Source organism: Argiope bruennichi, chromosome 2, assembly GCF_947563725.1.
Source record: "Argiope bruennichi chromosome 2, qqArgBrue1.1, whole genome shotgun sequence".
NCBI classification, from domain to species: Eukaryota; Metazoa; Arthropoda; class Arachnida; order Araneae; family Araneidae; genus Argiope; species Argiope bruennichi.
In genome coordinates, this window is record NC_079152.1 from 57,103,250 (window position 1) to 57,120,414 (window position 17,165).

At 29.1% G+C, this 17,165-nt stretch overlaps 1 protein-coding gene across 2 annotated transcripts in view; it reads left to right on the top strand.

Moving 5' to 3' along the window:
- Window positions 1-17,165, top strand: part of LOC129962037 (formin-2-like) — a 107,647-nt gene that overhangs the window by 39,588 nt on the left and 50,894 nt on the right. For both annotated transcript variants that reach the window (XM_056075723.1, XM_056075722.1), the window contains exon 8: window positions 1,274-1,703. In XM_056075723.1, coding sequence (XP_055931698.1) covers window positions 1,274-1,703 — 430 coding nt within the window. The remainder of the gene's footprint in view (window positions 1-1,273; window positions 1,704-17,165) is intronic.

Below are 17,165 nucleotides of genomic sequence, written 5' to 3' on the forward strand. Positions count from 1 at the left end.
TATAGAACTCAATAATACACACACGAGGTAGAGCTAAGTCAATTTATTAACTGAACACAGAACTGTGAATACAGTAACTGACAAATCTTCTGCTTTTATAATAGCAGAGAAAATTCCAGAATACTCTTCTGGAGACCGTAAGAATAGTCCAGAACACTTGTCTGGTAAACTAAAAAAATGTCCAGTATCTTCTGGAACATGAAATAAAGGAAAACATAAAATCAAACAATTAAGTATTTACATATACTATTAATCGCATTGTCTCTAGCGGGATTCGAACCCAGGTCTCTTGATCATGAGACCAGTGCCATGATCATTCGGCCATGGAGGCTCGACTGTATTTCTTCAATGCGGCATTATTATTCATACCAGTTTTCTTAGTATGGTACCTTAATACATTTAAAATAATAAATAAAGCCAAAGAAACAGTAACTCGCTCCAATAATTAATTTAGCGTTGCCTATTTTTGTTTTATATAAATAATCATGCCCTTTAGATACCATCAAAGATCGATTACCTTTTCCCCTCCCATCATTTTGGAATGAAAGAGAAAAAATGCTTCTTCACTGTGCGTTACAGATAGGGAAAACCCGCGCTAAAGCTCCACAGCCATGAACATTATACCTATTTCGAAAATTTTCATTCCATCTGAATGCTTATGACTGAATGCTTAACCATCATTGTCCACACAACCTATTTCAAGAGATAATTTTTTTAAAAAAAGCTTCGACGGAGACTTCAATCTCAACAATCAGACTGATTTCACTAATTTTCGTCGTCATTTAATATCATCGCTTTTAAATACAGTTAAGAAATCCAATTATCTATTTATTTATTATGGAAATATAATTTTTAAGAAAATATGTTGTTGTGATTAGATGATGTACATCAGTGATGAATGAAAGGACTAAATTAATATTATTAATATGTTAAGTAAACAATTGGTCATTGATAGCAGGTAATATTATTTAATTTATTCATTTTAGGTATAAGTTAGTTAAATAAAGGATGATGCTTAGAACTTATAAAATTACTTTCATATTATTAAAATATTTTCATTTATGATGAGTTTCGGACGTTTTCGGAGCGTTTGCATTTCAATTCTTTCAATCCATAATATTTCTGAGTTAATAGCAACCACATATTTTTTTCCTTCGCCTCCATTTTAGGCAGGTTGCGAAAAGCCTAGAGACACAATATTTATATCTTACATCAATTGTCTTCTTTACAAAAAAATAACCCAAATATAAGTACATTTATTTCGTTTTTGCAGTCGAACAAATTATTCCTGTACTGGACGCAGTTTTCTGCGTTCCGGATGAGGTAGAACACAATCTTCAGAGCTTACAGGAGGAACCAGAGGTGATTGACAAAGTGGAGGTAGAAACCGAAATAGAACCCGAACCCGAAATTGAGCCTGAAGTGGACATTGAAGACGACGAAGATGATGATTTTGAGGAGTGCAATTTCCAAGACACCACTGAGGATCTCTCAGATTCTTCGGAGCAGATGTCCCCTCTTAAAGAGTACACCACCCCTGAAAGAAGACGTGGTACTCGTTCGTGTCCAGGAACCCCAGACACTCACCATTCGGCGGACTCGAGCCTGTTTTACCAATGCAGAGAGAGGAAAGGGTCCTTGGGCAATGTGTACCGAGGAGGGGTCTTGCCAACCATAGGCAGCGTATTGAGGTTAAACCTGAGGTAAGTGATTTTGATTCATTATAATAATCCAGAATTTAGATCTGTTTGGTAATCTAAAATAGCGAAGAAAAAAAAATGAAATGCGGAACAAAACGCAAAGGAAAATCCAATTCTATTCAGTCCAGTAACCTAAACAATGTTTGAAACTATTGGAAATATCGGAAGGGTTGTTGTTACTAATTTTGTAGAATATAATAATTTGATAGCAAAATCTCATAAATCATATAACAGTTGATTTGTGCACCAGTCAGATTGCTGCACATTTAAAAGACTGTAATATCTGGTAGAACAAGAGTTTTTTTTTTTTTGAGAAAATATTAAGAAACTAATCACATACTGATTACATACGAATATTTTTCACCTGTCTTACCTACTTATAAACTGATCATTTAAATAGAAAAATCATAAGTACACTTAATTTAATATGTTATTCAAAACAATATGCTATTTTACAGTATTCATTTTACTGTTTTTCTATCATTACTTATATTTTTAAACTTACACTCAGTTTTTACCATAGTGAAATGGTAAAAACTGGGTGAAATTGGGTCGAATTGGGAAGAAATTGGGTCTTTATATAATAAAAATACTACAAAAATTTACGAGATGGCGCTATATGACATTGTCAGCATGAGGACAGATCTAATAATTAGTTATACAAATTTTTTTTTGTGTGTGTAAAGTCACGGGGTTTTTTCCCCCTTTTTTCTTTTTTATCCCAAGAAAGTCACCTACATAGATAAATTTAAAAAGTAAAACTTTATCTAAATATAAAATTTGATCCAAATCGTTACAGCCGTTTCCGAGATACACGAAATTAATTTTTATATGTATACAAGAAGTGCACTTTTAAAATTATAAGATATCTTAAAATTGATACAAAGATAAAAAACAATTTTCTGCCTTATTTTCATTTTCAGAACTCTGCACCTTATAATATTAATGTAGTTGCACAATAAATATGAATTTGGCAATTAAAGGTATTCCTACTAAAACCGTCAAAACTTTGAACAGCTAAATTCATTGCTTAGAATATATTAAATATGCCGACAGAACTGTGTCTCTCTGACCCATAATTTTCGAGAAAATGCTCGGGGGAATATGACATTGACGGTGTGTAAAAAACTTTATTGGAAATATGAACATCGGTATTTTTATATGTTTACAGAGGAAAATATACACTGCACATATCGAGGCAAGCATGGCGTGCGGTGGCAAAACGGCCATCCTTTGATTTGTATTTAAAAGGCTCCATATTGTAGCTATCGGTAATCTTCATAGATGATAATGTATCCCGTTCGTGAATATTGCGCCGTGAGCTTTTTCTTTGGTTATTGTTATGGTAATGTCTTACGAAATGATAGGAACTAAGCCCATTGCTGTCCGTCGCATTGTCCTTCTCATGCCAAAATCATCCGTAGATTAGACAACAGACTAAGAAATATTGGAAGCATCGTTCCGGCTCCTCGGTTTTGGCGAGAAAATATACTGCAGATTTACGCCAATACAGAAAGATACAACACTTCGGTGGATGAAAGAAACTTACAGTTGCGTACATGTGCACTTACCACAGAATTGAAAGTGAATAGCAGTACAATGTACATTCTATTACAGACTGCGGAATTATATCCATTTCTCTACACAACCGTGCAGGTTTTACATCTGGATGCTTTTAAAACGACATTAACTTTTGTGAATGATTATTGTAACGACGTAAAGACAATTAGGCGTTCATTAGGATTGTATACGATGGCAGTATGCGTCATACATGATTGTCATTTTAAGAGACACAATAGCCATATATGATCAAAATTCACCAGCAGAGACATCATCTGTAAATGTGTGGGCTAACATACTAGGTATTCGCATAATTAAATCCTGTATGCTGCTTGAACGCCTCACGTGGCATTCATATTTGGTATTTCATGTATTAATCGATTTACTGTATGCCATACCTTAGTGGCAATGCTTCACTTATGGTTCCAACATGATGAAGCTCCGTCACATTTCAGCTCTGTATGTGATTGGCTGAATATGGAATACCCAAACCGTTGGATTGGGCGTGGGGGACTGCTCCGTTTTACGACCACCACAGTCTCCAGATCTGACACTTTGTGTTTCTTCCTGTAGAACCTTCTGAAAGAATTGGCTTATAAAGATTAATTACTACATAAACAATTTAGTTGCTCATTTTCATGCAGCGTATACTTATGTGGACACCACGCTGTTACAATGTTTGCAGTCAGCTATTCCTCGGCGTGTCAATGCATGCTTGGATATGCGCTGTGGATAATTTGAACATCTCCTAATGAAAATATAGATATTCATGTTTCCAATAAAGTTCATTATTTTTTGTTTTTTGACTTCATACTTCTTTCTCACATTTTCATATCTTCTTCAGAATTGTTGGGGCAGTTTTTATGTAATCCCAGCAAGGAATTTAGAATATAGCTATGTTGATGTAACACCCTATATTTAAAAAATTAGCTCATTGAATGCTGCGTTTTTCACAAAAGACTTTTCAAGAATTAAAGTTTACATCTATTCCCTTATTTTTCTCTCAGGATTAGTATTTGGAAATGTGAAAGTTTGCATATGATGTATAAAGCTACACAGGAACATCCTTCTTTGAATATTATTTACTGAAAATATATTTGCCTTGATAACCACAAACTATTTATAGCATTTTATTTATTACTTTATTATATATGAAGTATGAAGAGAAAAAAATATTGCAATCATCAAAATATTCAAACTTGAGAATTTGACGAATCTTAATGATTCAGACCATTTTCTGAGAAAACACATTTTTTAAAATTATATCTGTCTGTCTGTTCTATGAATACGATAATTGAGTCAAAACTGCTTTGAGTTTGACGATACTACAAACTACACGATAACTACAAATACCAATTCTTTCCATCAAGGTTCTAACCATCTTTTGGTATATACTTTTGCATGTACGTAAACAGGATGATTCAAAAAGGAAAATGTAATTTGTTTCACAGTTTTAGCATGTACAGGGTAATTCCCCCCCCCTTTTTTTTCAAATTTTGAACCAAATCCGTAAGCAGGCTGAACGTCCATTGCTCTGTACTTCCGAATTCGTATAAACGCGATAACCCCAAATATGATGCCATAAGTAAAAGAAATTGCACATGTGAACTTGAGATTACAAGTTCAGTTTCTTGTCAAATTTTGATTTCAATCGGCCTGAAAAAGGCATCCAAAAATATACAATTTGTTTTCTGATGATTGGCGTAATTATTAACTGTCAAAGATAGCATGCTAATGGGATCTATCGTCAATTAATATTCTCCAATGTCCATTAAGACTCATGTTACGAACTATGACTATGTTACGAAGCATACAATTCTCATGCGTAGAACTTTGAAAATAAATTTCTGTGGGATTTATAGCGTGAGTGGTGAGAGAAAATGCGAGAAAGAAATGGCGAAACCACTCCTACTGGTTTCAATGGTAAACAATTTACATCATTGTGTGAAATGTCGTTTTCTTCTATTAGTGAATTAAACAATAAATTATTTAATTAAAAAACGAAGTTCTAATTTTTATTTGATTAATTTTAATGTCTTAAAGTTCTCTCTTTTTCAATCAGTTCTCTATCGAATTATTCAGCGGACATTTTACTGTCTACTTTCTAATGCATAACATAAACGCATAAGTGATAACTCATGACAAAAATATAGAATTTGTAATTAGATGTTCTTGTTTGTCATCAACGAATTTCCTCTAAAATTATCGTAAATCAATTTTTCGCTTCGTTACCTTGCTTATTGAATTTCTTCATTTTGACATTTTAGGTGACAATTCAGATGCTATTAGAGGAGGGATAGGCAAAAGAATTTTCGCCTATCTTAAAACTAAAAATAATCTATTCAACGATTCCAACGAATAATGAATGAAATTTTTTCTGGTTTTCCTAATTTTTGAAAAGTGAGGTTTTGTTTACCATCACAATAATTTACACATAATTAGATGTCTTTTTTGTTTTTGTTGAAGTGGCAACGCGCATGTAAATAAACGCAGTAACTAAAAATGCTATTCATGTCCAAGAAAAATATTTCAATGTCTGTGTGTAATAAATGCAATTAATAAAAAAAATATACGGAATATTTTCATTTAGTGTGAATGGCAAATTACAATATTCTGTTAGAAAAATCTTCATAGGTCCGTTTCAATGTTGAGTAGTTCCATAGCACTGTGCACAAAATGCAGAAATATATATAAACTAATTTCCTTTGTCGTTCAAAATTTCGTGCAAAATTTGATATAGATCTATAGTTTAGATGTGAAAAGTACATATTCAATGTCAACTATCCCGCATGCAACGTTTTTGAACTTTCGTGATCACATGAATATACTTACATTATTCAAGAAACAGATTTATCAAACTCAGTGATGTCTGAAATGTCAAAAGCATTGAAAATCTCTTGGTCGAAGTTTTTGATGTTTATTATACACTGTCTAAAAAAATATCCAAAAATGCCGTGCGAAATATCTTGATAAATTGTTTATAACGTTAAGAAAAGTAGAATGATTCTAATATTTGGAAACTAATAAAATCAGGAAAATTTAAATTTAAAAATACAAAGAAATGACTTTTGACTGCTTTTTTTTGGAAGTAAAAAAAAATTATGTAACTTAAAATTGCGAACAGTAAATCTTTTTTTATTGTTAGTATTATTTTAATTGTTTAAAAGCTTTTTTTGCAATTTTATATCATTGACAGAATGTCACTGTAAAATAATCATGGACTAGAAACTGAAATGTTTTATAATTAAATGGCCTTAAAAAATTTTAATAAAATTAATTCTGGTAAATATCAAATTTATGAGAATGTGTTTATTTCATAAGATTTTAAAAAGTTCCCATATTTTTAATTGGAAAAAGAATGAAAATTTATACTAAGGTCGAATAATGGAGCAACGATTAAGTAATAATTGTTTTATTTAAAATTATTAATATTGGTGATTGTGGCTAGTTACAACAGGGGTCAGTTAAGCAGAAGTTTTAAAATGTTTAAATCTGAATTTTCGTTAAATATGATTCTTATGGTAAGCCCCGTTCACTATATCAGCGCTATTAGTACTTAACCAAAACTTGTAGTTAGAAATTGTAACATGTGCTCGGTTTGAGCTAATCAATGCGAAAAAAATCGTAAAATTTCATTTCGTATTTATTAGTCTATTTTTTTTCAAAAATATTTTTATTTATTTTTCTTGCCTATATATTAACTTTTCGAAATTGGAAAAGTAATTCGATGTATATTTATTCATTTAAGACATGGACTGGTTTATTGTTCCGAAAAATAAATCTATATATAATTGTTTAAATTTATATTTTCCACATCTTCTTACCCTTTTTAGGTATTTTTAACATTAAAATTGAAAAATAAACAAATAAAACGTCAAAATGTTGCACCATCTTGAATGGTGAGTGACAGTCACCAACCGACAGCAAATAGTTCAGTTTTTTTTTTTTTTTTTTTTTTTAATGTTTCCATCTTTTTTTTTTCTAATCGCAAGATTTTTTAATAATTGACAAAAAATTTCAAAAAATATGCTATGAACTAAGTTGTAAGAAATCTCGGGGCAAGTTGCAATATATTATAACTTACGTGATTCCTCGTGTTCTGTGTTTGATTCATGTAGTACGACTTTTTGTTTCAAATATTAACATCCATCCTCAAAAGTAAGATCTCTCCTTAAGGATTCACCTCGAAAAGAGTCTTACAAGGACTCACATAATAATTAAAAAATATCCCTTTCTAACTGATACACTTAAAATAGAAGAAGTGGAAAAGAACATTACCATATAATTAATAAGTAATGTAAACAAAAAAAAAAAGAAGATAAGTAAAAATGAAAATATTAAGAAAAAAATCCTTAAAAAATAAAAGAAAAGGTTAAAGATGAGGATTTTGCACTAACATACAAATTCTAAAATAATATGGCTCTTGTCTAGCTTGCAGAAATGTGTACTGCAATTCTGGTGATATATTATAATATAGCATATTATACTAAAAGCCCGTTTTGAAACAACTTTAGGATTATTTTGAGATAAACCATCTAATTTTGAATAATGTTCAGATGACCATGGTGGGACATCTCCTTCTTTAAGCTTCCGCAGAACAGCCTAAATACATTTGGTCCCAAGAGATTTAGCATGCACTTGGCTCGCTTATACGGGCATTCATCTTAGATATCGGACCTATAACCACTTATACAAAGGCCCTAAAGCAAAAATATTTAAAACAGATCACCGCGGCACTCAATTCTCATGAAGGCAAATGGGTTCAATTGTTAATTTGAGAAATTCGGGTACAAAATGTGTGCGATAGAAAACAATCCATGATTTGCTTGCGTTAGATGCAATTTTGTTGCAGACTGACTTTTATATTGATAGGTTAAATAATTTTATCCTTATCTTGTCTTAAATCATTTGACAACATTTATTGTCACTTTGCTAAATGATAATAATTACCAGGTATCTTATGTATTCAAATTAATAAAATAATAGTAAAGAGAAAATGATTTTAAATATTGTTGTTTATATTGTTTTAACTTGCTTCACATCTGTTACAACTTACATCATATCCAGAACAAGTTGTAATAGTCTACAAATGTTGAAAAAATATTTCTGGTACTAAAATCAACAAAATCGTTATATGCTTTTTATGCACTAAAAGGGAATAATTAAGCTATTAAAAAGTAGTAATAAAATCAAAAAATATCAAATACCTTAAAAATATAAATATTTTTTTTTTAATTGTTACTAGTTCTGATACATTTACAACTTAATAAGATTAGAAAAATATGTATGCATATGAAATGGCATGAGATGAATTTAAATTACTGTTAATATTCATTATAATTGCACATTTTTCTATCATGTTACATTTAAGGTCAATGAATAAAACTGGAAAAACTATCTTCAACTGACAGTTAAATTTTTATGAAATCATCAAATTTCAAAAAAAATCATTTTAAGACTCTATATTGCCAGAACTGTTATTTTTTGCACCAAAAGTGGAATTGTTCCTTTTTAAACAACAGACTTTCTTTATCGTTTTTCGGCATCAATTAATCTTTACATGAAAATAAATTCCTTACATTACCATAAAAAAATTACTTAAAAGTGAGAATAAAAACTATAATATTCTGAAAATGTCTCTATTTTCTATAAGAATCTCTTGAAGCGAGAATCAAAAGAAACCAAAGCTAGCGTGTAGAGATATTTAGGAAACCATTAAGGGACTATTTTAATGCTTGTATGGATGTTATCGCTTCATTCTTTGAAAGAATATGTACAAAAATCAAGCGGAAAAAAAGTGGGACATCGGAATACATTTGCTTTATAATCAAAGTAAACTATTTAGATGTATAAATAAAAAGAACTATGTTGATTTTAAACCTCCAAGCATCTGATTGTTGTAGTCGAATAACTTAAACTCTAAAACATAAACTTTTAAAGTAACTTAATTATATTTTTTATATGAATTAGAAAAGTTGTAATGTCAGGAATATATTGTATTGCCCATGGAATTTTAAGAATTATTAACTTTTGAGCTAAACATGGGAAACGAAAAAGCCAAGTTCGACACCTTAGAGGATTAAAGATTTCGACGCAAATATGATACTTATAAAAATAATTCATTTTCTTCTGGCAGTTAGATATTATTATTTATGTCAGTGAAAAATTTTGAAACATAGTTGGGACGAAGAAGCATTTTGACCTAAATTATAAGAAAGAAGTCTCCATTGTAATCCAAGCAGCATTTAATTTTCTAAAAATATTTATAAGTGTTTCATGTTACATTTCTTGGAATGAAAGCTAAGTATACTCATGGTTATGGCCCATCAGTTTTTTTTTAATGCATTGTAAATTTTATTTCTGTGAAAGGGCAGCAAACGAAAGAGATTTTAGTGCAAATTTTGAGGACAAAATTGTTAATCTTGCTAACTCTTCTTAAAGAAGTTTTAAAATCGCATATAATGACTAAATGTGTTTTTGAAGTTAGAACTGAAATAAATATCATCATTTTCAACATAGATTGTTCCGATTTTAACAAAATCTTTAACTTTTTTGCATTATACAATGTGATTTGAGAAATTTGCTTCAAAAATTCATTTTAAAATAGAAAATTGGAATTTCCTCCACTGATTCGAGAATAATCCTAGAAAATCAATGTATGGGTTGAATTGCCATTTCTTCAAAAATTACTTAAAAATTCCATACAAACTCATTTTTTCTATACTGAGCGTGTGTCTATAATCTACAAAATAATTATAAACGCTTGAAAAAGTGAGTATTCAGAGGGTAAAAATAATTATCTTCACTTATTTTTGCTATGTTTGGTAGCATTTTAATTCACGACATAAGTATTTCCTCACACAGCCATGTTTTAATGGAAGAAATTATGAAACTATTTTTTAATTCAAGTTTTTGTGGTTAATCGTCGGAATATATCAGCATTTGTTGAATTATGATGAATAAATCCTATTTCTTGTCGTTCAGAAAAAAAGCGTCAAGACCAAGCTTAGCGTAAATTCTTGATGCTAATTTTGCACCGTACTAATGTGTTCGTTTCACCACGAATCATTCACTTCATTTAAGCAAATGACGATAGATTGGGTTGAAAAGAAGAAAATTTATCAAAATTAGTCATGTTAAGAGAAATTCTCCAGACATTAAATTACTTTCGCGCTTTGATAAATAGGTATGTTACAGTTTGATAGATCTTTCCGTGTAACAATTTATTGAACTCTCAAGTAAATCTGCATTAGAATCCGCTGCTTACTTCCCTTTGATGATAGAACAGGTTGCCATATTAATTATTCATTGTTTGTATCTATTTCGGAATTCAATCGACAGATGTAGGTGATTAGAGTAAATTGAGAGATAGCTTAAGTAGGATATGATGAAAGAGCGAAAAAGAATCAGCAGTATTGACAGATAACAGTGTTTCAATCTCTGATATCCTAAATATCGTACTTCGACTACAAATAATGATTTAAATAATTCGTCTCATTTAATAATTCTTTACAGAAAGGTGGATATTTACGAAATTAGCCTAAAAGCAATATATTACTGATATATTTTTAGTATAATTCTCCTTAGAACTTAAGATGGTAATATGACATGTACGCAAATTCCACTTACAGGAAGTGAGTCACATTAAATCGATATTTTTGCTATTGATGAAAATAAATAATTATATAATACGCACATGATTGTAATTTTTTTATCCAGTAGATAAATTTAATTATTATCGCAAAAATTTTTGCCTTCACTAATTTTTTTTCTTTTAATTAAAAGAACAAACACTTCTTTGAAACTTATTTCTAGACGAAAGGATAGGATAAATTCTGAAAAGGAGGAGCACAAAATAAAAATCGATAATCTCAGGGAGCTTTCTTGGCGAGAGAGAGAAAGGATTCACCGCTTATTAACGCTTGACTTTCACTTTAGCCAATAAGTGTCATGTGCATAATAAGAGAATTAAAAAAAATCAATGATTGATGAACAGTTCATTATGTTTGAGCCCACTATTAAGTCCAAATCTAGTGGTTTATTTCTTGTAATTTGGTTGTAAAATACGAAGATGATATTACGTAGTTTGTCTGTCTCAAGAGGGGAAAAGTCTTTTAAAAACACTCGTGTACTTCACTGAATTTAGCTGTATCATTTTATAATTTCCTGAGACAATTATATTTTTTTAGATTCTGCATTTTGATTTTTTTAAATTCTAACCATTTTATCCGAAGCTCCACCAACATTTATTAGTTCTACATGTATGAAAGATAAAACATATACTTTTATATCGAGTTCCTTTTCTATTTTCAACTTCTTAAGATATTTTAGTATCTTAACTCAGATTAATAATTTAAAAATATTAATTAGAGTCAGAGAGAAAAATTAAAGCTGTACTGTATATAGGAATGCGGGAGACTAAATATGTTAGACTAAAGAACTATAGACTAAAAATGAATTTAAATTTCTGAATAAGATGAAGGACAAACCAACTTTTAGACTTAATATTTATGATCGTATTCTAAGCTGATTTAAAGAATTGATGGTTGAAAGTTAAATGATATATTGCTTAAAACAAGAGGAATGCAGAAAATGAAAACACTCTTTTCTTTAAATTTATTTATATAGATAGTTGTATGAATTTTGTTGAGCAAAAGCTTGTTGAGACAAAATTTTATTTTTACATTATTTTGATGAATTTAAATTTCTGAATAGATAAAGGAAGAACCAACTTTTAGGTTTAATGTTTATGGTCTTATTCTAAACTGATTCAAAGAGTTCAATAAACCTGCATTGTAATAAATAATTTGCTCTTCCTCATAATGTTAACATATTTATATACAGTGCAATTTTATGGTTAATCTTTCATTCTAGTTTCATTTATTTTATTTAAGTGTTCATTATGGATAACTAAAATTGCCCGTTCACAAAGATATTGATGTCTTTTATACTGAAATGCTTAAGAAGTTATTTCGCAGCAGTTTTTTCAAAAAGAAAGTTGTCACACAAAAATTAAAAGGGCTGTTTTTTTTTTTTTTTTTTGGTAGAAGAAGGGGATTTTCTATCACCCAGCCTAAAGGTTTATTTCACCATACCTTAATTCACCAGTAATTTCGGAAATCCCATTTAGTTCGATCAAAATCTTCAGAAGTTTTTGTTTAACAAAGCACGCACGGATTCAAAACCATTAAATTTGCATGTTTGTCCGGCCAGACTGTTTGTTTTTATCGCATAATACACGCACTTGTATATTAGCCTCCCAGGTTTTCTTTTTCATGTATTGCCGAAATTTTGAGACTTTCAGATTATGCATTTTTGTTCCTTTGCTAGTGTTGGTCTTAAAAATACATAGGGAGTTTGTTGAAGTTAGCCTGATAAGGTAACATCTCCTCCCAACTTACTGCCATCATTTCAAAAATAAAAAATGCCTTTTATATTTTACATACATACAATATTTTAGATATTTTACATTTTTTTCGCTACAACATCAGACATATCATCACAGAAAAAATATTTCTAAATCATCTCGAAACTCAGCTTTTCAGTGACATCAATTGTATCTCCATATACAGATTTCCTTTAATTTTTAATCGTTTTTAAAGATAATTGGAACAAAATTGATATACGTTCCTCTATATTGTCCCAAAATATTAAACCTATATGCATTTATCACATCCATACTCGTTCACTTTTGTCAGTGCTAAAATTAAGTTCCTACCATCAGATATTTTCATCTTTGCTTTTATTATGATAATAAAAGTATTTTTTTAAATATGCGCATGCAATATTTCAACCTTAAACGCCGTCTTTTAAAATTTTTACAATTTTTTTAACTGTTAGACTAATTTTGTCAGGTATTTCACTAGAAATTTTCAACGTGTCCAATTATCATATCTTGCGCCTTATTATTGTTTTATTTATTTATTTATTGTTTTTTAATCCCATCCTTACAAAATTGTTGCCGAAGAAACTGAATTATTGAACATATAATAAATGTATTGAAACATGATATAATAATAGTAAGTAATAAGTGTAATAAGTTAAAATTTGCACTTGCAACTACAAATTCAATTTTTAAAAAATTATCAATCAGACACATTAAAAATTTAAAAATGTGATAATATGAGAAAAATGTAAGTCAGCTAGTAAGAGAAAAAGCAATTATTTTAAAAGGCAGCATTTAAATATAAATTACTCTCAAATGTAAACTACTTATATTTCGAAATACAAGCAAAAGTCCGAAGGTAGCAATTTTAAATTTTAAATTGGCGAACAAGGCAAGTATAATGTGATTTCACAATGAAATATGCTTAATATTTCAACAAAACCCGTGGTAGTGGTGTCTGAAAATTTTTTAGCGTATTTCCTGCTAATGATTCTATCTTCTTTCCTCTCTCCCGCATAAAAATTATGGACTTAAGGCAAGGCCTTGAATGCCACAAATTTTTAGATATTCATTTTTAGAATCCCTCACATGAACGATTTATGCTTCGTAGTGTAGAATAGAAAACTGAATATGGATTTAAAATGCTATTTTTTTGTGCGGAGAAAATTGCTATTTCATTCACTAATTCACCTGCAAATCTCATTTACCTAAGTCATTACACTTTTTTGAGTTAGCGCGTTTACACGTATGAAAATGGAAAGATCATCCGACGGTCAGCCCATACTTGAATTTGGTTTGAAATTCGAAACGTATCTATGCATTAGATGCCGAAACTGTGTATCAAATTTTACTCATCTAATATTTTGCGTTTTATAAGTATCGCATTCGCTAACAATCGAACAGACAAATTTCCTGCAAATGAATTTGGTGTAAATGTAACATGCCAAATTGTGTTCATCTGTTTCAAAGCGTTTTCGAACTATTTTCACAGACAGACAGACAGACATAATTTCTGAAATGAGTTGTTAAAAATCATGGAGGTCTGAAATTGGAGATTCGTCAAAAACTTAAGTTCGAATCTTTTGATGATTACAATACTTTCTCTTTGCATATTCCGTTTGTGAGAAAATAAAAAAAAGGAAATTTTACAAATGGTGTTTTAAATTAATTTTGAAAAAATTGTTAAAATATAGAGAAATAGTTATATGGAAATAAAATTAATTTCATTGAATAATTTTTTAAAGAAATTTTAAGGTAGTGTAAAATTACTTTCCAGTATATGTTGCTAAATAGCTCTTAAAGTTATGGCGAAAAGGCATTTTTATCTTCATTCATTCCTTTTAAGGGGCATAACAACTTTCTAAAAGCACAGTTAATCTTTCAAGATATCAAGAAATGTGTGATGAATTTCGTCCGAATACATTAAGAAATATGGATTTGTATTAACTTCAGGAAAACAGACATTCAAATTTATAAAGAGATTTTTTTCCATCTATTTCATAGTTTGATATAAGGAAATGCACCATGATTGGTTTATATCGAGATGATATAATTTTATTAGCTATTACCTATTTATTAGCTAATACCAATCTGCTTTCAAATCCAAATGGATTATTTTTCTGCCTTCTGCATTTGCGTCCGTTGATGGTAAAGCTACAAACTCGGGATCCAAAATATAGAAAATCCGTGTGCTATATGGATTTAATGTGCATCAAACATTCATCCTTGCAATTGGATATGTGTGAAGCATTTTATTTGCATCATATGAGCATGTTCAGAAGTATTTCATCTCGATTGTAAATAAATAAAGTCTAATTTTTCAAACTATCATATATATCATTAAAGACTTGAAGACTTCGTTAGTAGATTCCGCAAAAGATTTCAAATTTTCTCAAGATAAATAAGAGAAAAATTAATTGTGACATTACCAAAAACTATATCTATGATGAAAAAAAATTGTCTTAAAATAAGTAGATTATTTAATTGTTTTTAGATCTGATTGCCTTAAAAATAATTAAATAATTCCATTTTGTACATTTTTATTTATTTTAGAAGAAATTGCACAGTACATAAATAGCTACATGAAATGCTTTGTGTTAAAACATAAAACATGTCGGACATAAAAAAATTGTAAAAAGTAAGCCATAAAAATATTTTTTTTAATTAGGAATTTAAAATTTTAATGCAGTAAATCGTAAAAACATTAAAGAAATCCAAAAAATTTGGTTGTAAATACTAAAAGTTAAAATTTAAAAAAAATATTTAAATATACTTCAACTGAGAAATTTTTTTAAAAAATATTAGAAATTTGAACGCTTAATTTATTCAGTCTTAAAAACATTAAAAATCACATTAGGAACTTAAAAATTGTAAACATTTAATCTTGAAAACTTAAAAGCATATTAAAATATTAAGTACTTCAAATATTTTTGGATATTTTATAACATTTATGTAGCGAAATTTCGAAAATTTACCCTCATGATTAAATTTGGCAAAGGCATGTTGAAATATGCTGTTGACTTTAAAAGTGCTGAGTTACATTAAAATATGTACGCAATCAATTATATCATTAATGACTTTATAAAAAAGAAGCAGAACACAAGAAAGATAACGTAAAAATTTTAAACTGGAGATGTAAAACATATTTCAGGTATCAAATTTATCACAAAATGTAGATATATTAAAAACGAATTTTATATCTTCAAAAGTAGTGTAACAATGTTTATGAGGATTTGTTAACTTATTTATAAATTTCAAATAATAACTTACTTTATCTAAATTCTATAAATGTAAACTAATAATTAATATATAAGTAAGTTATAAGTAATTTATATATAAGTAACTTTATAACTTTTATAATAAGCTTGATTTTATTATAAGCTTATTATAACTTGTATATAAAAGTAATAAGTTATAAAATCATAATTTAAATTTTATTATAAATATTTCATATAAATTCTTAAAAAAATAATAAAACTAATATTTCTTTAGTTATTTAAGATTTTCCACTGTACTAGCGAAGTGAATATTAAATATAATAATAAAGTTAAAGAAACTATATTAATCCCGAATCACTTGCCTGTTGATAAGGTATTTCCTTCATCAATCGTTTGTCTCTTCATGTTCATATTTCTTACGCTTTCATCAAAATCTGTCTAAAATCCTAAGCTTTTGATGGAAGTTCTTTTTTTCTTTCGCTGAGAAAAACGGACTTTCAGAAGATCAGTTATACAGCCGATTGTTTCTGTTAAATTTGAGATAACTTAACAGAAAAAAGGAAGGAAAAACACATTTTAAACTGTGTGGGAAAAATATATTTTTCTTATTTCAGCATGAAATTGAGAGATCAAGACGCTTTGAGTTCCACACAAAGTATAATGTCTATTTTTGAAGCCTAGTAAATTTGACAATGTTTTAACTCCATTACTTCATATACAATTAATTTTTAGGAAAAAAGAGTGTTAAAGATTTTAAATTTAGGAAAAAGATGTAAAATATTTTAAATATCCTTTTGGAAATGATGTCCTTCATATTCCTTCATTATTCTTATTTAAATGCCGAGATTTATCAAATGCAAAGCTTGAAGAAGAAATTACAAGACTAGCATCAGGAAAATAATGTAGAGTGAATATTTTGAGCTCAAATGAGAAATAAACGAGAAAAATGTGTGTAAAACTTTCAAGTAGTTGTAACAAGCTTTTAAAAGTAGAAGAGATGTGGTAAATATGAAAATATCAGATTGTAATATAAATTTAAAAGTTCGTTTTCGCATATGGACTATTATTTAAAAAATTTAGAATCAGCGAGAAACTGAGCGGCAGATGTCATCAAGACATGAAGGAAATGGAAAGGCGATATCAAGGAAAGTGGAATTCATTTCGATTTTCGATTACTGTTGTATATTGAAAAGAGGCGATTTTTAACACTCTACCAGAAAAAAATTAGAAAAAAAACACAGTAAAATATTGAAACTCGTTTTCATAAGCTCAATTAACATTTAAATCACGCTATAACTATGT